Genomic DNA, 24503 nt, shown 5'->3' with positions numbered 1-24503 from the left:
TTCTTTGTGTGTCAGGAATGGTTCCTTAAAGTTTGACCGTACCTTTTTGTAACACCCTGTGTAAACAATTATGATAAAAAACAGCGTCTTGGAACTAGCAGTGCAAGTGTTTGATTTAAACTTCTGGTTTGCTACAGCGGACTTTTGAATTCATTCTATAATTGTATTACGTGAGCATACTTATTGGAACTCGATAACCTCTGGTGACGCTCTAGTGCCAGTGGAAATAGGTCTGTCGCTGGCCTGTGTGATAACAGGCGAAGCTGTAGTGTTGCGTCAGCCACGACTTTTTATAACACGATAACCCCGGGGAATTAGCGTGCAGCTTGTTTAACAGTTGGAGCGCAACGTCGGATGAAGATGCAGGTGGCGGTGATTGGCGCTGGAGCCTCCGGGTTGGCGGCGGCCAGGCACCTGCTGGAGTCTCCGCGGGGTCACAGCGTCACCGTCTTCGAGCGAGGCGACCAGCTGGGTGGCACGTGGGTCTTCACGGAGAAGACGGGAATCGACGTGGACGGCCGACCGGTCCACAGCAGCATGTACCGCAGCCTCGAGTGAGTTAGGTCGCCAGCAAGAGGCCTCGTTTTACCATTCTCACCAAAGTTCATCACATCAAAGGCGAGGGGCATTCAACAAGTAATGCAACATCCATTTCTTCTGAAAGCAGTTTGGTTCAATTCAGGATTCCAATACACTGTACAATTCCCGGCTCTTCTGGTTACTCTAATGCGCTGCAGTCATGGACTGTGCGGCTGGTCCCAGCGGAGGTTCGAGTCCTCCCTCGGGTATGGGTGTGTGTGTTTGTCCTTACGATAATTTAAGATCAGTAGTGTGTAAACTTAGGGACCGATGAACTTAGCAGTTAAGGCCCATAATATTTCACACTTTTTTTTATTTTGCTACAAAACAATATTTTTCATCATATTCTCTCTATTCTCTCTCTCCTTTCAGAGCGACGATCTTACTCGACCTTACTTGGAGGGGGGATGTGTGTTCGCGTGGTAGAACTCTACCGGTCGACGTAGGGGCGAATGTCTTGCTGCATCAATAAATCTCCCCGTAATTCACATACAGTTTCTCGCAGAGAGTGTACCCTACATTGGACCAAACAGTTGGAAGTCAGAAGTTGCTAAATCTGGTCTGTATGGGTGGATGAGGAAGAACAGTTCAAATGGTTCAAATGGCTCTGAGCACTATGGGACTTAACTTCTAAGGTCATCAGTCCCCTAGAACTAACTAAACCTAACTAACCTAAGGACATCACACACATTCATGCCCGAGGCAGGATTCGAACCTGCGACCGTAGTGGTAGCGCTGTTCCAGACTGAAGTTCCTACAGCCGCTCGGTCACCCCGGCCGCCGGAAGAACAGTCATTGACAAGAATTTCGTTTCTTTTTTGTGGCGAGGACCACGCTGAAATCGTTTCTTCAGTTTCCTGAACGTAGCGTAGTACAGTTCAGGGTTGACCGTTGTACTGTGATGTAGGACGTCAACAGAATATCACCTTCAGAGTTCCACGACTTTACTTTCTTAGCGTGGGGCTCTGAACTTTATCTTCGGAGGAGAGGTGATCTGGCGCCGCTCCTTGGATTGCCGTTTCGTTTCGTGGCCGAAGTGATGAGACTATCTTTCATCGTCTATGCCGGTATTCGACACGATTAGCCTCGTAACAATACCGCAAACACTGCGCTTCGCTTCTCTTTGTGATCTTTGGTTGTGAGGAATCCAACAGGCACACTCCTTTGATTTCACCAATTGGTAAATGAGTGTGACAGCACTATCATCAGAGATGTCCAGTTGTGCCGACAGATGTTTGACTGTGACCTTTTGACCACCTCGAATGAATGTGCAGTAGTCACAGCTGTGTGCGGCCGCCACACGGGAGATAGGCCAGTGTTGTGATCATGGCAGCCCCTTCGCCCAACGTCTCAATGTGCTTTTGTTCGCTGGCAGATCTCCGTAGCCATTCGGAAAAAAAATTTATTACCAGTTCTCTGCTTGGAGCGCAACTCCGTTACAGTCGTAATTTTGAAGACTACATATTGCACCGTCACATATCGGAATTTCATGAAAATATAGGGACTGAAGCGGGAATATTCCGCGATGTCGTGGGACATTGGCTGCGAAATAAAAATGTTGCGGTGCTTATTGAACGCGCCTCGCATTATTCATCCCACTTGTCCTGCGAACTGTATGGATTATATGGATCTTCGCCACAGATGTGTAGTTCTGTACATGTCACCGTACTTGTATCGAATCATTACAGTTTTTTTTATGTCGTATGACTAGGGCCTCCCGTCGGGTAGACCGTTAGCCGGGTGCAAGTCTTTCGATTTAACGCGACTTCAGCGACTAGGGGATAAACTGACGACGATTAGGACAACACAACACCTAGTCTCTCAGTGGAGAAAATCGCCGACTCAGCCGGGAATCGAACTCGGGCCTTAGGATTGGCATTCTGTTGAGCTGACCACTCAGCTACCAGGGGGCGGACATCACCAGAGTAAAATGGGTGGACGTAGAGACGCTTTTGAATGACAAAAAGAAAAAAAGAGGTATCGCGGGTTTACTTGCTGATTATCGTACTGTGAGTGAAACTGCCCGATTTTTCGGGGGATTATGACGCACTCTCCACCGTGTCTACAAGTAATGGTGCACAACATGCAGAAATGTAGCACGGAGTAAAAACAGTGGTCGTTAAAGGTTCCTCATCAACAGCGACCAGGGATACATGTCACGCTGTGTCAGTGGCAATCGGTTTCAAACCCAACAGGAGATAATCAAATATAAAATTATTATAACTTAAAAAAACTTTGTATAAAACATCTCAAAATTTTCAATGTATTGTCATACTGGTATTTAAAATTAAAAATTTGTGCAAAGTGATGACCAGGTTCGAGAGATTACCTACCATCGTCAGACCATGTAGTGTTATAAATGCAACTAGCAAAGCACAACGCCGTTGCCGATCATCCATAACATTCGTATTTTAAAGCCTCACATAAAGTCGCTTATATTCTGCCACGTTATCTGTGACAGCAATTGAAACATGGAGGATGTACAGAGTTGTAAGAAAACTTTGTACACAATGAAACGTCTGTGTGACTATTTTCGTTAAAATCAGTCTGCAAAAAGAGATTTGCCGTGAAACCTGTACTTGAAGAAAAATACAACATTTTACTACAAGCACAGCTTAAACGGCGAATCTCTGAAGTTATTGACCGTAACGATAAAAACTATATAGACGTACAATGTATAAAATTTTTAAGACGCTGTACGGGCTCTATGTGTCAGTTGATGTCACAAATAGCGTGGCAGTGCATTAACAAGTTTTACCGGATGACTTAAAATGAGAAAACTTCTGAGACTCAAAATTTAAATAGTTTTGTGGCATAATAAAGACTCCATAGCCAGCTTACCGAGAGAGGTGACACAGTGGTTAGCACAATGGACTCCCACTGGGGAGGATGACAGTTCGTACCCGTGTCCGGCCTCCTGATACAGATTTTCCGTGATTTCCCTGAAACTGCTTCAGGCAAATGCCCGGATGGTTCCTTCGAAAGGGCACGGTCTACCGCCTTCCTCATCCTTCTCGAATCCGATGGGTCCTATAACCTCCCTATTTGGTTCCCTTCCCCGAATCAACCGACCAACCACAACCTGTCTTCGTTTAATATAATGAGTAGCTTCCGTAGCTCCTTGGAAGTGAAGGCAGAAGTAGCCAATCATTGGGTCTTTCTTGATCACTCCCTCAAACGCTATGGATAATGGATACTGCGCTCACCGGCAAAAGAAATTACAATAGAGTTTGGCCAAGACGTAAGGCTAGAATCCCTGTACCAACTAAGCTCTCACACCTGTGGCAATTATTTTCTACCCACATGATGAAGCTCAACATTTAAAACTTAACGATATGGTAGTGAACAAACAAATAACACTTCGTAAAATGACTAGCATGTACAGAACAACATAATTTTAAAAAGCACCCTCCCATCTCGGTGTTTCATATTTAACAGGCATGTTAATAAACAACCTAAAATAACACACCACAAAATAACTAGGAGGTGGAGCTCCATTTTATTTTCGAAACACGAAGGCAACATAGGATATCACACTTCTTGAAACATGTAATTAATAACGACAACGAAGTATTTGTGTGGTTTAAATACTTAATAGAGCACCCCTGTGGTCCAGAATTACAGTAAGCTTAAATAGCAAGTACCAGGTTAAATCTTGAGTCAATACATCACTTCTTACAAATGTGCCATGAACCACTTATGCACAACGCTCTCTACAGCCATGAGCTTCGTCAACACTGATCGTAGTGATCACGAGCTGCGTCCGTAACGAAGGTAACCAATCCGATGGGGCGCCTCTTGCGAGATCTGATCTATCATTTTGAACAAGAAAAACACCATGAGTCAAAAAACTAAGTCTCGGAATACTCTCCCAAGACCACATGTTATGAGTGGACACACTTGAAACCCGGTCTACAACTAAGCAGCCATCTGTATACAAAAGGCAGAAAGCACCGTTTGCATTGTAAATTTAGTCGTGTAGAGTGCACCTATTCACAATATGCACCCTTCTGGAAATTCGACTATTGACAGATGGGTCAAAGTTTGATTGAGAAGCCTGGTTTCGCATACAAACAGCACCAGGATGGTAATCCAAATTCCAGGACAGATGAAAACTAGCGGCGTGCTTCAGATACCGCTATGGTGGTCCACTTCATGCAAAGTAAAATAACACACAGAGTTCACACTGTTATCCTCTGCATTTAAGCCACCGGCAAAAGGGACGAGTTATCTAAAGTTGAAATGGATATTTACGAGTCCTGAGAAGTCACTTCCTACTATTTCTCGTTGACGAGCCATTTCCTCACGTGAAGCACTAAATAAGCTTTACGATATTGCAGTAGCGTTCCACGTAGAGTAGGACCAATAAGAAACAAGAACGCTCCCAGAGTCACAAGCAGAAAGCAAGACGCCATACTAATGTATTTGTCGGTTTCAGCAGAAGCCCATATTCGGTGGATTTTATGTTATACGTTACACCCTATGAATAAGTGCTGTTTCTTAGCACCAGCACATTGAATGACTCGAAAACGATCGTTATTGGTACGATTTGTTGTAATAAAAGGACGGGAAGCGTCATATTGGTGCTTAAATAATTTCAAATAATTTTCGTATTTGGTTATTTTCGCTGTATACCTCGCATATTATGATGGCAAACCATTTTAAGGCAATGACCCACTAAAGATGTCGTTCTTTTTAGGGTTTGTTACAATTAAATGTGAATAACGTTTAAGCGATTAAATCCTTAGAAAACTATAACTTGAAATATGAAGTCAGTGGTAGCAGAGACGGCCGTGGTGGCCGAGCGGTTCTACGCGCTTCAGTTCGGAACCGCGCGACTGCTACGGTCGCAGGTTCGAATCTTACCTCGGGCATGGATGTGTGCGATGTCATTAAGTTTAAGTAGTTCTAAGTTCCAGGGGACTGATGATCTCAGATGTTACGTGGAATAGTGCTCAGAGGCATTTGAGCCATTTGAGTGGTAGCAGAGCACACCGTCATTAGCTAAGGCGCCACATTACGAAACTGAAAGTAGACCAGTAGATGAATCATATCCTGCTGCATACAATTACTTTTTCCACGTTAGCATTTTGTAAAAGTTGTGGAAGTTTCCCAAGAAATTAGTAGAAATAATTTCTGTGATATTTGATGTTACGTAAATATAAGTGTGCACAATGTCAGGAGTGAGTTTGCTCTATTTGATGAACTTTTGCAAACTGATGTCCTTCCTGAGTGGAGACGTATCTTTTATTTTTGTCTTATTACATGTTTACGGTTGTTAAAGTTTTTATTTACATATACCACAGACAGAGCAACACAACGAGCATTTAGTCAAGAAAGGAAATGTGCATTTAAATAGAGCTAACGTAGGAATTTTACGTGCTTCCATTTCCATGAACAAACCGTGTGGTTTTCAAGCCAAATAATGTCGATAATTGCGGCTGGAGAGCGCTGAGAATACAAAACAGCATTAACCAGCTCATGCCGCGTGCCGCCGGCGCTGTGACTCGCGTCATTAGCTATCCCATTTTCGTTCATTGACCCATGTGCTGACAGCTTTAACTTACTGCTCCTCCAGATAACCTTCCTGTTCGTCGAATCACACAGGAGATGCCACAGCACAGAGCCAAACCTCACAACAGTTCACATTAACGACAATGTGTCGCCAAGTGACAGGAATGAGTTCCATGTCAACCAATGCCCGAACGAACATAGCGAACTGAACTGCATCTTGCTGATATTTGGAATCACGTAGCTCGCAAAAGTTCATGATGACAATGGCACATAAAGCGGCACATCACGACTCGAAAATTGGTCACTATGAGACGTCCACTTTGAACAATTATACATGACTGTGCTTAAACTGACACACATTATTTTTAGCGCAACGCAATCTGAATTTAAAAAATTCTTACAAAAGAGTGGCCCTGACTAACATTAACCTATACGATTCACAAATCACTTACCTCACAAAATCTTCGTTACTCGAACTACTGCCATACAGCGAGCTCCACTACTGCCAGCTAAATAAAAGATTCAAACTACTGAAGGCACTAGCTACTGATAGGCATAGTTAGCAAATGTAAGATTTTGATAGAGAACAAAAAATGTATTTACCTCAATAGTGTTCAAAAGTCATAATGTATATAGCAGTTCATGACATCCAGTCTTACAAATTTCAAAACTCCGCCATCTCTCTCCCCACATCCACCACTACTGGCGGCTCTCCTCCAACTGCGCAACGCTACGCGCTGTTAACAGCCAACTGCCCAACACTACAATGGCGAGTATTACAACAATGGCGACCAGCCACAGACTGCACACAGCATAGCCAGTGATTTTCAGAGCGCTACATGGCGTTACCAATATAAAAACCTAAATAACCTACTTACATGGCCCCCATGCCCCCTACAAAAAATTTTACAAATTGTTTTGCGCACTGGCCAATACAGATTTGAAATTTTTTTAATAGTTACAGTAAGAAAGATATCAAAGGCACACAGTTATTAATACAATGTTTGTCAAAAGCTAAAATTTTTTCACAGTCCATAAAGATAGTCCTGATCATTCATCACAGTAAAATTGCAGTGCTTTTTTTTCTCAATGTGTGAGCAGTAAAAGACAATGCACATGGAAGTAGTGGATTTCCACTTCTTGACGAAGTAGTGTTGTCCTTCCAACGGAAAGACAGTGCTGACTCTTGACATGCAGACAGGTAATGGGCCACAACAGAGCAAACCCACAGCAGAGCCATTCGAAGTTTTGAAGAATATTGGTAGGTAGGTCATCACAGAGTAGACCCATTGTAGTCCTGGTAGAGATTACGGTATTGGTGGGCCATCAAAAATGCGGACACACTATACTCCTTGTATAGATAATGGTATTGGTGGGCCATCAAAGATGCATACCAAATGTAGTCCATGTAGAGACGGCCAGCAACCATTTGTTGCGACTGTGCAGGTGCACAATCACCATCGAAGAGTCTTGCAGACAATATAGCCAGTCCATAAACCACCACTTGTGCACGCACAAAGTTTTTGGAATGGTCCTTAGAACCAGAAATGCTGTTATCCAGTCCCTTGCTGAATTATTAACACACGTGCAAACACTATCAGTCCCTACGTCTCACATATTGTCCATATACTATGACCAACAGAAACGGGTGCATTGAAATGTAACTTACAAGTTACTTAAGTTGATGAACTGGTGTCAATTACAATTTTATAACATAAGAATACAATAACAAAGGTACAAAATACATCATTAAAGAACATAACAATACAGATAACATTTGCAGTAAAACAGGCTTTACAAAAGAATATAAATAAACATGTAAATCAGTGTTACAAGAATTATGACATAAGTACACACATAAAAGATCAGAATAATTTTTGAAACATAAACTTCACACATGAGCATTAAAATAAAAACAGAATAAATAATGTCTAAGCATCTTTAGAAGGTAAATAACATATAATAACATAATTCTACAACATAAATCTCATTAGCTAAACACATACAGAGAAGAAAAACACAAATTCACATAGCCTAATAATACAAAAATACAGGACAGGGTTTGTTTTCAGTGTAACATTTGATACTGCAGTCCAACCCAAAACTTCATTCCATAGATCTTTCGTCTTATTTCAACATTTGTTTCCACCAAAAAAATCCTATCCAATCATGATTTCTGTATTTATATGTTCACATATTTCTTACCTCATTATTTATTTTACATTATCTTACCTCATCATTTATTTCCAAGAAAATCTTACCTAAACTGGTTGTCCCTAAACCCTACTTTTTTTGTTCATATCCTCTTTCAAAATACTTTTGTGCATTTCCTTATAGCTTCTCAATGCATTCCTTCCAATTCATCGCAACTCATTCTCTTATATAGTCTACCCCCTCTTAAGCTAACTTAAATCTACTGAGCTGAGATGCTAAAATCAATGCAGCAGCACAAAAAATTAACACAAAGAGCAATGACAAAAAAATGGAAATTGGCAAAGCAAGCAGCAGAAAGTGCAATAACTTATATCTAAACATGACAAAGCTCAAGCAGAAAAAATATTTCAGTAATAATGGCCATGTTTAATACCTATGTCACATCTTAACACTAGGGTGATGCATCACAAGAACTTACACTAGCAGATAAGTTACCAAATCATAAAAAAAAGTATTTATGTAATTCTGGTGAAGGGAAATGTCTATTTATGTGCCCTCGTTTTCTTGGAAGTAGATCATAAATTTATTATTGACTGGATCTGTAGGCATAAAATAACTATATTAGTAAATCCATAAAAAATTTCATTTTAACCAATGTTGCAGTGCAGCTAGAAACTAGATATTAAACAAAATGAGTAAATAAATACATAAAGCAAGCCATATGGCATTTCTCTCAACTAGCAAGACCATAGCCATGAAATGTTTCTCATCATTTCATTAGGCATTTTAGTAAATATCACAAATTATGAGCTCCACAGTATAATCATATGTTTTCAAGTTTGAGCATGTCGTATTTGAAATGCTTTCTACAAAGAAATGTCAATAGCGAGGATAATGGCCTCTTTTTTTTCCTCCACCTGTGCCTCTGAAAGGCACACACTAATGCTTTTCTCCAGGTGACTGCCGTGCAGCTGGGTGCCCACGACGCATTACCAGCAGGTGGTCACTTAACTTTCTTACCGAAATATTTACGACACCAGTTTGCACTAAAGTGACAGTTCGAGAATTTGCGTTGCAAATCTGTAGAAACAAAATCCTACAAATATAACAGTGTCCAAAAAATATTCGCCAGCAGGCTGGCCGCGGTGGTCTAGCGGTTCTAGGCGCTCAGTCCGGAACCGCGCGACTGCTACGATCGCAGGTTCGAATCCTGCCTCGGGCATGGATGTGTATGATGTCCTTAGGTTAGTTAGGTTTAAGTAGTTCTAAGTTCTAGGCGACTGATGACCACAGATGTTAAGTCCCATAGTGCTCAGAGCCATTTGAACCATTTTTTTTCGCCAGCATAGTGATACATTCATGCATATACACACATTTCATAACTCTTAAAGTATGATTCTTGGTTTCCAACATCCTTATATTCGCCGACACGTCAATCTTGCGGCGACACTTCAATATCTCATCATAATATATACATAGCATAATCAAATTCCTCATATAGCATCAGCTTATTGATCATAAACATACCTCAAAAGCATAATACACATCGCCTTCGTAAAAATAACACCATAACGCCTCATCCAAATCTCAAAAACGTCGTAGCTTTCTGTAAAAATTTCAAAACCTAAAAAAAATCTCTGCTTATTTCAATAGAGTCATCTACCTCAAACTTACTTTAAAAATCATGACCCCATACCAAATGCAACATTCAAAGCTCTCATAGTATCACAATGGTTCCAAAAAAAAATATGAACAGTTCACAAAGTACAGACAAAATAGTTTCATAAGTGTGAAGTTATCCAACTGTGTAATTGCGTAAACATCTGTCACTGACATAGTAAAAAAAAAATGTTTGTCTCTCTCAGTTAAATGATGAGATAGCCGTGTAATTTATGTGTTAGAGAAATATGGTACCGATGTGTAAAGTTGTATAAGCAAATACCATATTAGCTAGGGCTCCTTGTCCTTGCCAAAGACATGGTACACAACCCCTTGAGGATTAATGTAATTATATTCTCAGGTGTTACAGATTACAGCAATGGAATGAAATGTTTCACAGAAAACCTTTGTATCATTTTACTTCAAATATCTTTAAAAATAAATGTTTTAAGTACAAAATTAATCACTCAAATACGTGTACTGTAGCGCTAAACTGTGCATCTTGTTGTAAGATAATCTTTGTGGAAGTGTCGTAGTTGTCGTCCTCCGAAAGCTAAGTTCTGCAGAAGTCAATGTACTTACCTCATGATAAAAAAAAGTAAAATGCTATGCGTATAGATATTGTAGTTATTACGTACCTTATCGTGATCAAGAAAGTACTATAATGTAACGTATTGTTGTGCTACGGAAAAGGCTGTCTCATTGTAACTATACCACAAAAGTTACTAGTAAAACATATTTTACTTTCCAGAATAATTCAGAAAAACTGTGCAGATATAAAACAGATACACCGCAAAAGCAACATTGTAAATTGTCACTCATTAGTAGCGTCCTGATATAATCGTGTAGCTGTCACATATGCCGTACAGAAGATACCGTCGCCGTTCTAAACAGACAGTGTACAAAACGATCGAGAACATTGAGTTTGCTACAACATCTGGAGACAAGAAGAATCGTATACCAGTCAAGTCTGTTGCTGCTCAAGCCTTGCTGGACGGACCTTCTGTTTTCTGTGGGTGCCGACTTAATTTTAGTTTAGATATTAATGATTCATTTGGTCATGGTAACGGATGGTACTGTGTCATCTGGTATCTCACAGAAAGTACTTCAAATCCAGAATGTATTTTCAAGTAAACCAAAATGTTGCATTAAAATCTCTTTAGCAGTAAATGTTCTAAGTATGTGAGCCTTATAGACGTTACGTAATCGTGCAACTAACAAGCAAGAATGTACACACACAATAACACTGTGTCGTCTGTTCACAATAACAATGCATTCGTTATTTCTGTTTAAATAAGTTCTCTTGGTTCTTGACTGGATATTTAACTTCAAACATTGTTGCATGTTAGCACATTCTAAGTCTGATAAAGCATACTAGTAATGTAAAGTGAAAAGTTATATGGCAAAGACAAAGTTAAAAAGCAGATTATCTCTCAATAAACGGTTTTACATGTAAAATGTGGTGCAATCCTTTACACTTCATAGTACTCAGAGTTTCAGCTAGAACGCAATTATCATGCAGTATGTGTCGGTAAATAATACTGGAATATTTCTCAAGGTTAGCAGCGTCTATGTTATTTTTCTCTGAGCCAGCCGGCGCACGCGGCTGCCTGCTGTGCGAGTCATTGTCTGTCTCTTTGTTGGCGTGCGTCATTATTAGGATTAGGAGACCTAACTTCTACAAATTCACCTTGTCGAGAGGGCCCTGCTCTGTTGGAATCCCGCCAGTTCTGATGCAATTCAGGTCTGTCGTTACGATCATATCGTCTGTCGTCATGTCGGTAGATTCCATAGTTTCTTTCTTGTCGGTTAAGTGGTGGAAAATTTCTCCCTGAATTATCACTGCACGGTGGATCGTTGGGTCTGACATTATTCTGTCTCCCGTGATAATAATAGTTCTGGTTGCCATATTGTCTGTTTCTATGATTGTCTCTGTCAAATTCATTACTACAGAAACGCGATCTTTCTCTGTAACTATCACTCTGCCAGTGGTTGTCATACGGGTGGTGTCTGTTTTGGTCACGATTTACGTTGTAAGAATAGCCTTGTCGTGTCCAGTTATTACTTCTTTCATCGCGGAATTGCGACGGATGTGACCTGTAATTGTTGAGTTCCTGTTTTCGCTTTCCGCGATTGTCAGTGTCAATTTCTAATTATTGTAAGAGTCCCTGAAAAGCTTCAATGACGTCTTTGCAACGTCCTACCAAACAAATATGTCATAAATGTTCAGGTAATTTGGTTAAGCAAATGCGGGAGTTATGAGGGGCTGTATGGATCTGATAGGTACTGATTCTGGTGCAACATTTCTTCAAAATATTTCACAAGACTGGAAAATTCAGATTGTTCGAAATGTTTCATCATTATGATGCTATGTTTTACTCGGTCTTGTGTAGCTTGAGACCAATACGCTGAGAGGAAGGCATGAGAAAATTCTCCTTCACTGTGATAATCGTGAATGACCGATCGCATTCTTACAGCTGGTTCATTCTCCAAGTAGCCACACATAAATTCTAACCTATGCTCCAATGACCAGTTGGGAGGAAAACAATGAGAGAATTGATGAAGCCATCCTTGTGGATGAATGTCGTTGTCAGAATTCTTAAATGTTTTGAATTTACGTGTAGTAATGAACAGCTTATAGTCAAAATCATCGTGTCGGCGAGTCGCATATCGGTCTTTGTTACATCGTGTCGGCGATTCCATCTCAAAATTCGGTGCACCTTGCCAATTTCTTTCATAATTTCCGAAATGCCCGGCGTTATTATTTTGTGGCTTTTCCGTATTTCTAAATCCCTCTTGCCGTTTTGTAGCGCGAGTGTCCTCTGAAATATGTAATTTTTGTATTACCTGCGTCAACTGATCTTGTACTTCCCGGATTTCTCTTTTGTACTGTGTATTGATTTGGTTTGATTTTGTTTGAATTTTCTAATTTGTTCATACTCTTCTGTGTCAGTGAAGGCTACTGGTCTTGTGTCACTCAGATCATCATCTACCTTTGTAGATAAGTTAGTGAACTAATCCGAAAGTTGTGCTACTTTCTTCGATAGTGAACACATTTTCTCAGTGTGTTTTTCTGAACCACGTTTCAGAGTGTCCATTTGTGTTGAAATCGAATCTAATGTGTCCTTTAAGTTTTCCTGAGTTTTTGCAAGTTGCGTAAGCGAATCGGTGGATGCAACTGAGTCCACATTGCTTTCGTCTCCACTGTAATTTCTCAGTTTACTTTGGAGCCTAGTATTACGTTATTACGTTTTTCACACGCCATTATTGTCTCAATATTTCACACGACAACACAGAATAGCACAATTTGAAGAGCAAAAATAAGAGAACACATTAACATAGCACTGAAAATAATATCTAGTTAACTGCAAGGGCAGCTGTGAAATACTTGGTGCAAATCTACATGCATGCCACAACTGTTCTACTATACAACAATGAAAGACTGCCACTACAAAGGAGATTCTCTCTACAATTACGCGCTAGCAATAAACAAAAGTTACACTAATTACACAAACTACAAGAAAAAATCAGAAGATTCCAGTGACGTATCCTCGGCTAAGGGTCGACATATGAGACGTCCCCTTAGAAAAATTATACATGACTGTGCTTAAACTGACACACATTATTTTTAGCGCAACGCAATCTGACTTTCAAAAATCCCTACAAGAGGATGGCCCTGACTAACATTAACCTATACGTTTCACAAATCACTTACCTCACATAAATCTTCGTTACTCGAACTACTGCAATACAGCGAGCGCCACTACTGCCAGCTAAATAAAAGATTCAAACTACTGAAGGCACTAGCTACTGATAGGCATGGTTAGCAAATGAAAGATTTTGATAGAGAACAAACAATGTCTTACCCCAATAGTGTTCAAAACTCATAATGTATATAGCAGTTTATGACATCCTGTCTTACAAATTTCAAAACCCCGCCATCTCTCTCCCCACATCCACCACTACTGGCGGCTCACCTCCAACTGCGCAACGCTACGCGCTGTTAACAGCCAACTGTCCAACACTACAATGGCGAGTATTACAACAATTGCAACCAGCCACAGACTGCACACAGCACAGCCAGTGATTTTTAGAGCGCTACATGGCGTTACCAATATAAAAACCTAAACAACCTACTTACAACTATCTGACTGCAGCTGTGTACTGTGGTTTTTCGAGTTAGATTTTGCCTGTTTTCAAATGATGCAAGGCGTTGATTCCAGAGATGGCTAAATGAGGTGTTCAACTTGCAGAGTGTAGAGTGCACTGTTGAGGCTGGAGATGGTTCTGTGATGTTTAGCGGAGTGTTTTTCGTACCACCGAAGTTGCCATCTCCGTCGGGGAGGACATCACGCCGGCCGCGGTGGTCTCGCGGTTCTAGGCGAGCAGTCCGGAACTGTGGGGCTGCTACGGTCGCAGGTTCGAATCCTGCCTCGGGCATGGATGTGCGTGATGTCCTTAGGTTAGTTAGGTTTAAGTAGTTCTAAGTTCTAGGGGACTGATGACCACAGCAGTTGACTTCCATAGTGCTCAGAGCCATTTGAACTATTTGAGGACATCACTCATGAAGGGATGGAGGTGGTGTGTAATAATATTCACGTCATTGTGTTACCTGTTGCTGCCACATCTCCCATGGAATTCCAGGTGACAGTCCCCCAAAGTATATTTCGATACCCACAGGACTGCGTAGGTGGAAGTATGCATGTTTCGAGCCGCCTTTCGGCCAGATGACTACATGTCAAAGAGACAATCGAAATGTTGTAACAAGAAATGCCATTCATGCGATTAGGTGACATGTAGTATATTCCACGGTCCAATCTCGTTGATCCCATAACCATTATAACCGTAACTTACGATGCCGCTGGGTCAAAATGAGAACACGTAGGGCTGCAAACTCTTGAGCTCGAACCAGCACTGTGCCCTGTCGACAGGCCTGCCACATACCGTTGGTTATCCTTATTTACAGTGCGGACAAGTCTGCAACCTCCACACTCTATGATGACACGTGAACGTCCAACGCCTTGTCCACTTTCTCGTGTTTTCACTGTCCTTCATCCATTTGTCTTAGATGTTAACTACAGTAAGTACACCTTACTGTCGACTGGTTGGTCGGCTAGTTTTGCCGTTTCCGAAATGTTCGTTCCCTAGCGCCGGGCCATAACAAACTACCCTTTGTCAAACTCACCCTAGTCAGTGAGGTTCCCAACTTGTGGCCCGTATCGTAGCTGGAACGATTTTCCATGCGCCGCAAACTTTCTTTATCGCGTCAGCTGCCCGAAACGCCCGCAGCAGTGACTCTCGCGCTGGGCAGTGGTCTTAATGTCTTGGCTCACCAACGTAGATGTAAATGTTATAAGCGGTCCTACCACAACACACTGGCATCGTAGTTCTGTAAGGTGGTTTGTCCGTAGGAAAGTGTGAGAGTAAAAGGTGAAAATGGTTAGGTGCTCCAAACTCGAAGAATCTGCTAACGGAAATTTCTACTGAGTTATGAAATTTTCCCAGCTGGGTTTAAATATTCTGTACGAATAACAGGACGCTCCATGACTTTGTGATACTGACTTCTTCTTCATGCAACGTTTTTTCTGTTTTAAGACTTCCCTCACCCCCCCCCCCCCTCCCCATGAACCATGGACCTTGCCGTTGGTGGGGAGGCTTGCGTGCCTCAGCGATACAGATGGCCGTACCGTAGGTGCAACCACAACGGAGGGGTATCTGTTGAGAGGCCAGACAAACGTGTGGTTCCTGAAGAGGGGCAGCAGCCTTTTCAGTAGTTGCAAGGGCAACAGTCTGGATGATTGACTGATCTGGCCTTGCAACAATAACCAAAACGGCTTTGCTGTGCTGGTACTGCGAACGGCTGAAAGCAAGGGGAAACTACGACCATAATTTTTCCAGAGGGCATGCAGCTTTACTGTATGATTAAATGATGATGGCGTCTCTTGGGTAAAATATTCCGGAGGTAAAATAGTGCACCATTCGGATCTCCGGGCGGGGACTACTCAAGAGGATGTCGTTATCAGGAGAAAGAAAACTGGCGTTCTACGGATCGGAGCGTGGAATGTCAGATCCCTTAATTGGGCAGGTAGGTTAGAAATGTTAAAAAGGGAAATGGATCGTTTAAACTTAGATATAGTGGAATTAGTGAAGTTCGGTGGCAGGAGGAACAAGACTTCTGGTCAGGTGACTACAGGGTTATAAACACAAAATCAAATAGGGGTAATGTAGGAGTCGGTTTAATAATGAATAGGAAAATAGGAATGCGGGTAAGCTACTACAAACAGCATAGTGAACGCATTATTGTGGCCAAGATAGATACGAAGCCCATACCTACTACAGTAGTACAAGTTTATATGCCAACTAGCTCTGCAGATGACGAAGAAATTGAAGAAATGTATGATGAAATAAAAGAAATTATTTAGATAGTGAAGGGAGACGAAAATTTAATAGTCATGGGTGACTGGAATTCGAGTGTAGGAAAAGGGAGAGAAGGAAACATAGTAGGTGAATATGAATTGGGGGTATGAAATGAAAGAGGATGCCGCCTGGTAGAATTTTGCACAGAGCACAACTTAATCATAGCTAACAATTGGTTTAAGAATCATGAAAGAAGGTTGTATACATGGAAGAACCCTGGAGATACTAAAAGGTATCAGATAGATTATATAATGGTAATACAGAGATTTAGGGACCATGTTTTAAATTGTAAGACATTTCCAGGGGCAGATGTGGACACTGACCACAACCAATTAGTTATGAGCTGAGGATTAAAACTGAAGAAATTGCAAAAAGGTTGGATTTTATGGAGATGGGATCTGGATAAACTGAAAGAACCAGAGGTTGTACAAAGTTTCAGAGAGACCATAAGGGAACAATTGACAGGAATGGGGAAAGAAATACAGTAGAAGAAGAATGGGTAGCTTTGAGGGATGAAGTAGTGAAGGCAGAAGAGGATCAAGTAGGTAAAAAGACGAGGGCTAGTAGAAATCCTTGGGTAACAGAAGAAATATTGAATTTAACTGATGAAAGGAAAAAATATAAAAATGCAATAAATGAAGCAGGCAAAACGGAATACAAACGTCTCAAAAATGAGATCGACAGGAAGTGCAAAATGGCTAAGCAGGGATGTCTAGAGGACAAATGTAAGAATGTAGAAGCTTATCTCACTAGGGGTAAGATAGATACTGCCTACAGAAAAATTAAAGAGACCTTCGGAGAGAAGAGAACCACTAGTATGAACATCAAGAGCTCAGATGGAAACCCAGTTCTAAGCAAAGATGGGAAAGCAGAAAGGTGGGAGGAGTATATAGAGGGTCTATACAAGGGCGATGTACTTGAGGACAATATTATGGAAATGGAAGAGGATGTAGATGAAGGTGAAATAGGAGATACCATACTGCGTGAAGAGTTTTACAGAGTACTGAAAGACCTGAGTCGAAACAAGGCCCCCGGAGTAGACAACATTCCATTAGAACTACTGACGGCCTTGGGAGAGTTAGTCCTGACAAAACTCTACCATCTGGTGAGCAAGATGTTTGAAACAGGCGAAATACCCTCAGACTTCAAGAAGAATATAATAATTCCAATCCCAAAGAACGCAGGTGTTGGCAGATGTGAAAATTACCGAACAATCAGTTAATAAGCCACAGCTGCAAAATACTAACACGAATTCTTTACAGACGAATGGAAAAACTAGTAGAAGCCGACCTCGGGGAAGATCAGTTTGGATTCCGTAGAAACACTGGAACACGTGAGGCAGTACTGACCCTACGACTTATCTTAGAAGAAAGATTAAGGAAAGGCAAAGCTACATTTCTAGAATTTGTAGACTTAGAGACAGCTTTTGACAATATTGACTGGAATACTCTCTTTCAAATTCGGAAGGTGGCAGGGGTAAAATACAGGGAGCGATAGTCTATGTACAATTTGTACAGAAACCAGATGGCAGTTATAAGAGTCGAGGGACATGAAAGGGAAGCAGTGGTCGGGAAGGGAGTAAGACAGGGTTGTAGCCTCTCCCCGATGTTATTCAATCTGTGTATTGAGCAAGCAGTAAAGGAAACAAAAGAAAAATTCGGAATAGGTATAAAATCCACGGAGAAGAAATAAAATCTTTGAGGTTTGCCGATGACATTGTAATTCTGTCAGAGACAGCAAAGGACTTGGAAGAGCAGTTGAATGGAATGGACAGTGTCTTGAAAGGAGGATATAAGATGAACATCAACAAAAGCAAAACGAGGATAATGGAATGTAGTCGAATGAAGTCCGGTGATGCTGAGGGAATTAGATTAGGAAATGAGACACTGAAAGTAGTAAAGGAGTTTTGTTATTTGGGGAACAAAATAACTGATGATGGTCGAAGTAGAGAGGATATAAAAGGTAGACTGGCAATGGCAAGGAAAGCGTTTCTGAAGAAGAGAAATTTGTTAACATCGAGTATAGATTCAGGTATCAGGAAGTCATTTCTGAAAGTATTTGTGTGGAGTGTAGCCATGTATAGAAATGAAACATGGACGATAAATAGTTTGGACAAGAAGAGAATAGAAGCTTTCGAAATGTGGTGCTACAGAAGAATGCTGAAGATTAGATGGGTAGATCACATAACTAATGAGGAAGTATTGAATAGGATTGGGGAGAAGAGAAGTTTATGGCACAACTTGACCAGAAGAAGGGATCGGTTGATAGGACATGAGGCATCAAGGGGTTACCAATTTGGTATTGGAGGGCAGCGTGGAGGGTAAAAATCGTATAGGGAGACCAAGAGATGAATACACTAAGCCGATTGAGAAGGATGTAGGTTGCAGTAGGTACTGGGAGATGAAGAAGCTTGCACAGGATAGAGTAGCATGGAGAGCTGCATCAAACCAGTCTCAGGACTGAAGACCGCAACAACAACAACAACAACAACAAAACTTCCCTTCTACGATTTATGGGATCTGGTTATACTTGTTATAAGCGATGTGCTTTGCGTGGAGTCGTTCTTGAATTTACCTAATTATACAGAGTTATGGTCAGTGTAACAGCAGCGGCTGCACCGGTAGCATGTTCCAGCCAGCAAAGCCGCGGGAGTTGTACGAAGTATCTGCTGAAAGCTTCTGCTGGTGCCACGGTCTTCGTAGAAGTCGTTATAGAATCTAACTTGTGAATCTCCGTAGTATGGACTCGTGTCAGATTCCATTGTTTTCACAAAGCACTCAGTGCTCCACAGAGAAGCACACAAAATGACCCCGGTGTGCATCTTGATCTTGAGGTAAAATATGTTTTGCTGACAGACATATTGCCTGCCTTGTTTCAATTTAGCACATTTCGATCCGTTCGATCCTGCCTTACTCATCCATAGGATTTTTCCTTTTTTGTATAAACTGACAACAAAGGTAACTAAGTTAATTTACCGCTAACTACGTGATAACTTTTAAATTATGTTGACTGTAATGCTTAATCAGTTGGTTCTAGTGGGAAAATGGGGCTGTGCGAGGTGAATGGAGCATAGGAGGGTGAAAACATAGCGACTAATAGTGTGAGCTGCCGTTGCTGCGTGGGGCTCGGCGTTCTGAGCCTTACATCTCGACATCAGATACAATAACCGCGAAATTAACACTATTTGACGTCGCTTTCTAAACTCTCCACTCTAACTCCTCATCATCGTCACAAAAGAATCACTTGCGTAAATATGTTTCGCATAATGAATACTAGATTAGCAACTTTTCGATACGTGTACGACAAAACCCGATGATAGACAATGCATGATCCAAACCAGTCGCACTGTATTAAAATTAAACAACATTAACAGTATGACAGGTGGAAGAATAAATAATTTGTTCCTAACAATCACAGTATGTGCACTTATTAACAACAGATCCTGTTAAATTGGTGTGTGTTTATAAAACAGTATTATCTGCAGACAGAATGACAAACAAGTTTGACAACTTTTACGCACTTTGTAAGCTGTTTCTACTTCAGATAGCCCGACATCCTGTGGCTCATGAGACATCATTTTCCATCTTTCGCTGCTGTACTTGCAGCCTCTACGCTGCATATTCGATTATATAACATTACTGACGATGTCACAGCCACGATCTGAAGCACATTACGTGCATACCACTAATAACAATGGTCCAACAATGAAACTGCTGTTTCCCTTCAAGTACTAGTACAATGTAAACATTAAAATGACAAGTGATTATAGAATGAAATTTCGAAAGAATTCTTTTGAAATCGTAAATGCGGTCCTGGCGTTAGCCTTCAAAGCGCTCAGGCACAGTTACCGAACACTGGACCATGCTGACAAGGGCAAGAGGCTATCTATTGGTGATACAATCTTCTAAATCTGTAACATATGGTACAGACCTTGGTAAATATAACTGCTTTTTAGTAACTGACGTTCATTAATTCTCCACCATCACGTGCCTAATTTAAAAACAGGAATGGATTGTCACACTGCACACCAGTGAACGTATCATCGCACCATGTTATCAACATTTGCATGATCCTAATTCGTTCACCACTGTAGTCATCGCTTTATAAATAAGTGACTTTTAACCAGTCACCTTCCCCTCTAGGTTGGTGAGTTCTTACAGTAAGGACAGATTTTAATTTCTCTTGTTTTATGACGAGCAGGTGTGATAACGTTCTGCGATTTACCGTCACAGTGTGCGTTAAAATCCTTCCTTGTATGCTAGTATGCTTCTCTGTTTTGCCAGTTATCAACTGTTCCGCCGAGATACAACACTAGATACTATTCCTCTTTGTGAATAAGACAGCCTATATGGGATAATAATATCTTCAATTTCGAAGTTTTTAGTATATATCTTGCCAGAATTAATAGTAATAATATACGAGATTTTAAGAATTTTTACGAAGACATACATTTTTCAAATGTGATAATTACATAACACTTTGGGAAATTGCTTCAGATTAGTTATATTAGGTCCGGTTTCAGTAAATGTTATTAATTATGGACGAAGTCGCCCACATAAAAGATTCAATTATTATACAGAAAATGCTTCACATACTCGTAGTTACAGTTGTTTGATGTTGCAGGACGAATCTGCCCAAGGAGGTAATGGCATTTCCAGATTACCCTTTTCCTGAGGGCGAGCAATCCTATCTACCGGCTGGCGATGTACTGAAATACCTCAACGCATATGCAGATCACTTTGGACTTCGTCGTTGCATTAAGGTAAGCATATCACCACGTCCATCTTTGTACGCGCGGGCAGGTGTGTGTGTGTGTGTGTGTGTGTGTGTGAGTGTGTGTGTGTGTGTGTGTGTGTGCGTGTGTGTGTTCAAATGTGCAAATGTGTGTGAAATCTTATGGGACTTAACACCTAAGGTCATCAGTCCCTAAGGTTACACACTACTTAACCTAAATTATCCTAAGGACAAACACACACACCCATGCCCGAGGGAGGACTCGAACCTCCGCCGGGACCAGTGTGTGTGTGTGTGTGTGTGTGTGTGTGTGTGTGTGTGTGTGTGTGTGTGTTTGTGTGTGTTCTAGAATAAGCAAATGCGACCGAAATTACCTCAGAAATGATTTACACCCCTAGCACACCGACGAGTTGAAGGTGAGAGTAGAAATTATGTTCTGAAATGATAATTGTCTCTCTGTACACAAGTGTGCAAACATCCGCATTTATGTTTAGAGGATTAAAGGATGGAATGAAGTGGCTGTAATCAAGTAACGTAGGTAGCCAGCAGCTCCAGGGTTAGTTCAATAAGTAATAAATGAAACGAATACATTGATCAGTAACAACAAGTGAATAATCCAAGTGTTCAAATAACTTCTACTCAAGTTGTGTTTCACAGGTACGTTCCTTACAGCAGTCTAGCTACTCTACACAGTCCGGCCAACAAAATGTTACCAACATGTTGACGAATGTTGGCAACATATTTGTTGGACGTAGCAATTTGCATCTGCATACATGTTGTTAACGATGTTGCACGTGCAAACCAAACCCAGTGTTGGGTACAGGATGGAAGAGATTGTAATTGCTGTTGTAAGTGCTACTTTTATCATAATAACTGCCCATGCCCAGAAAAAAAAACGAAGGTGGTGTCAGAGAGAAATTTTTGAAAAGAGGGACAACCTATGGCGAATAATTAATGTCTGAACGATGGTAGCTCGTTCCTCAATTTCGTCAGGTTAACAAAACCTGATTTCGGAGAACTTCTTTGTTTGGTAGCCCGTAACATCTCCAGGAAGAACATAAACAACCTTGCTGCTATTCCACCATCAATAAGACTGGCGGTTACTCTGCGATACTTAGTTACAGGTGATTTGTTTGGTAGTCTGAAAAGTTTGTTTCAATTACCGAAACGCTCAGTTCCCTTAACTGTACCCGAAGCGAGCGAAGCCACCATTGACGGTCTTAAAGGACGCTGCCAAGTAAGCATACAACCAAAATACAAATTACATATTACTAAATATTGTACAAAGAATTTATTGACTTCAGGTGATTGTATTGTAGTGGAAAAAATGAAATATTATACTCATATGGTTTGATATTGAGATTTCCCTTGAAGAAAGAGGTGCTCGTGAAGGTCTGTTATTACCAAAATAAAGCGATATTATGGTATACGTTTGTCATTGCAGAGATATATACTGTGGCTGAGGCTGTTGAGTTTCAAGAGTATTTAAACATTATTGCTACAAAGACTTCTGCGATTGAGGCTGTTGATTTTCTGGCGTATTATAATATGAACGTGGTTGTGAAAACACTTCTGTCTGAGATTCTGAATTACAAGTTTTAGGTCTTGACGGATATTTTGGTTGAGCCGTAGGAAAAGAGCGCATTTACTGACTTGCCGTCAACAGTGACCGATAGGGTGCTGAGTTATTATTATAGATGACGGCAGTGAAGCTGAAGACGCTGTAACTAATGCTGCAGGAGAATAGCAAACTTCTGAATGATGTCTATAGTCTTTGTTCCACTGATAACTTGGAAACTGATCGCAGGTGACCTTTAAGGATTAGACGTTATCAATTCATGCGCTGTAAATTCACCCGTTACCCGTAGGAAGAGAAAATTACCTGTGCGAGTTTTTGTTGTACATTGTTTTGAGCCCCGCATTCCACTGGCTACGTTTTCACCGTTAACGGCAAAACAACATTTTGATTTCACGTTTTCTTGAATACGTCGCATAAATTTGTCGGCTTTGTTAACCATGGCATCACCATTTGTTTTTATTTTGGGTTTTTTGACAGCTGAACGTGTAGGTTGAGCCGTTGTAGCTTGAGATGTTATAGATGCGAATGATTTATTTGCAATGAAATCATCACTCTCCTTTTGTGTTCCATCTTTCCTGTCTTGTTCGGTGAATGAAACAAAGGCGCCATCACTGTCATCATCGTAGTTTGCATCTGCTTCCTCGTCTTCCTAAAATGCGTCATTATTATCATTTATTTATTTAACACACAACACGTGGAAATTGTGTTTAGCAACAAGTTTCGTCAGCAAAGAAGAGGATCTACCTAAATCTGTTGTACCAGGACGTATGTATTCTGTACTGTTTGCAGACCCCACGTTGAGGAAGAATGAAGAGAAATTGCAAACAGATTTAATTTAAAATGGAATTTTCCCCGCTGCATTTGCCCAGTTGATGAGAATCATGTACTGACTGAAGTACCAGGAAACAGAGGAAGCATATATTACAACTATCATGGAACATACATGTTAAAGATTCTGACTACAGAATTCGGTATGCCTGTGTGGGATCCAAGTGGAGAATCTCATACTGTGGTGTTTTCGGGAATAAAACATTTTATAAGAAGTTTATTAAAAATAACTGTAACATCCACAACTTATGTTTATATCAGTGAAAAGTCAAGCGATTATTCCTTTTGTGTTAGTAGTAGATAAAGCATTTGCACTATGCCAGAACCTCACGATAAACTACCGAGGCCCATATATAAAGGGTTCCCTAGAAAGGACTTTTAATTATCTCATTAACGGGAATGTATCAGGCTTGCTGGCAATTTTTGTCAGAGTGTTTGGAACTCCTGTTTCATTACATCCAAGAACAGTTGAAAATGTGGTACTTGCTTGCGTTTCTCCACAAAACCGTCTTAGACGAAAAGCAAAATCAGTACTGACATACACACCGCCTCGTAATTTTACAGGGAAGATTTAGACACTGGTACAGTGACGACGGGTTTGTGAGGGTTTCCTGGAACTGCAGCAAATCCCTAGAAATGAATCTCAGGAAGCAAGAAAAATCAGGAAAATATTCGCCTTACATTTTGTTTCAGAATAAAGGGAAATACCGTGGCAAAATAAATTTGCCTACTTTTCTTTGCCTTTTTAAATTTTACATCATTACTACTTTTTGCCTTTGTTGATTTGAAATAAAAGTAAATATCTGCGTGATTACAGCTTTTAGTGATCGTCTGTGCAGTATGTAGTTGCGTCTAATAGAATAACACAATTGTTGTGGCATTACTTCTTTTTAAACCTAAGTCAATGAAATAAATAAATAGGTGCCTCAATAGTACCGCCCTTTCTACGAGAAATAGCATCATATTATATATAAGCCATATACTGTCTTCAGAAATAGTACCAGTTCCACTTTTTCTTTTCTCCTGTATTTTCTTCCGT

At 40.8% G+C, this 24503-nt stretch overlaps 1 protein-coding gene across 1 annotated transcript in view; it reads left to right on the top strand.

The window, feature by feature from the left end:
• Window positions 1-266: 266 nt before the first annotated feature.
• Window positions 267-24503, top strand: part of LOC126266827 (senecionine N-oxygenase-like) — a 48444-nt gene continuing 24207 nt past the window's right edge. The window contains exons 1-2 of the mRNA XM_049971381.1: window positions 267-554; window positions 20947-21085. Of these exons, the coding sequence (XP_049827338.1) occupies window positions 355-554; window positions 20947-21085 (339 nt within the window). The 5' untranslated portion in view covers window positions 267-354. The remainder of the gene's footprint in view (window positions 555-20946; window positions 21086-24503) is intronic.

This window comes from Schistocerca gregaria, chromosome 4 (assembly GCF_023897955.1).
Source record: "Schistocerca gregaria isolate iqSchGreg1 chromosome 4, iqSchGreg1.2, whole genome shotgun sequence".
Taxonomy (NCBI): domain Eukaryota; kingdom Metazoa; phylum Arthropoda; class Insecta; order Orthoptera; family Acrididae; genus Schistocerca; species Schistocerca gregaria.
The sequence above is the reverse complement of the archived record's forward strand: the minus strand, read 5'-3'. Positions and strand labels throughout refer to the sequence as shown.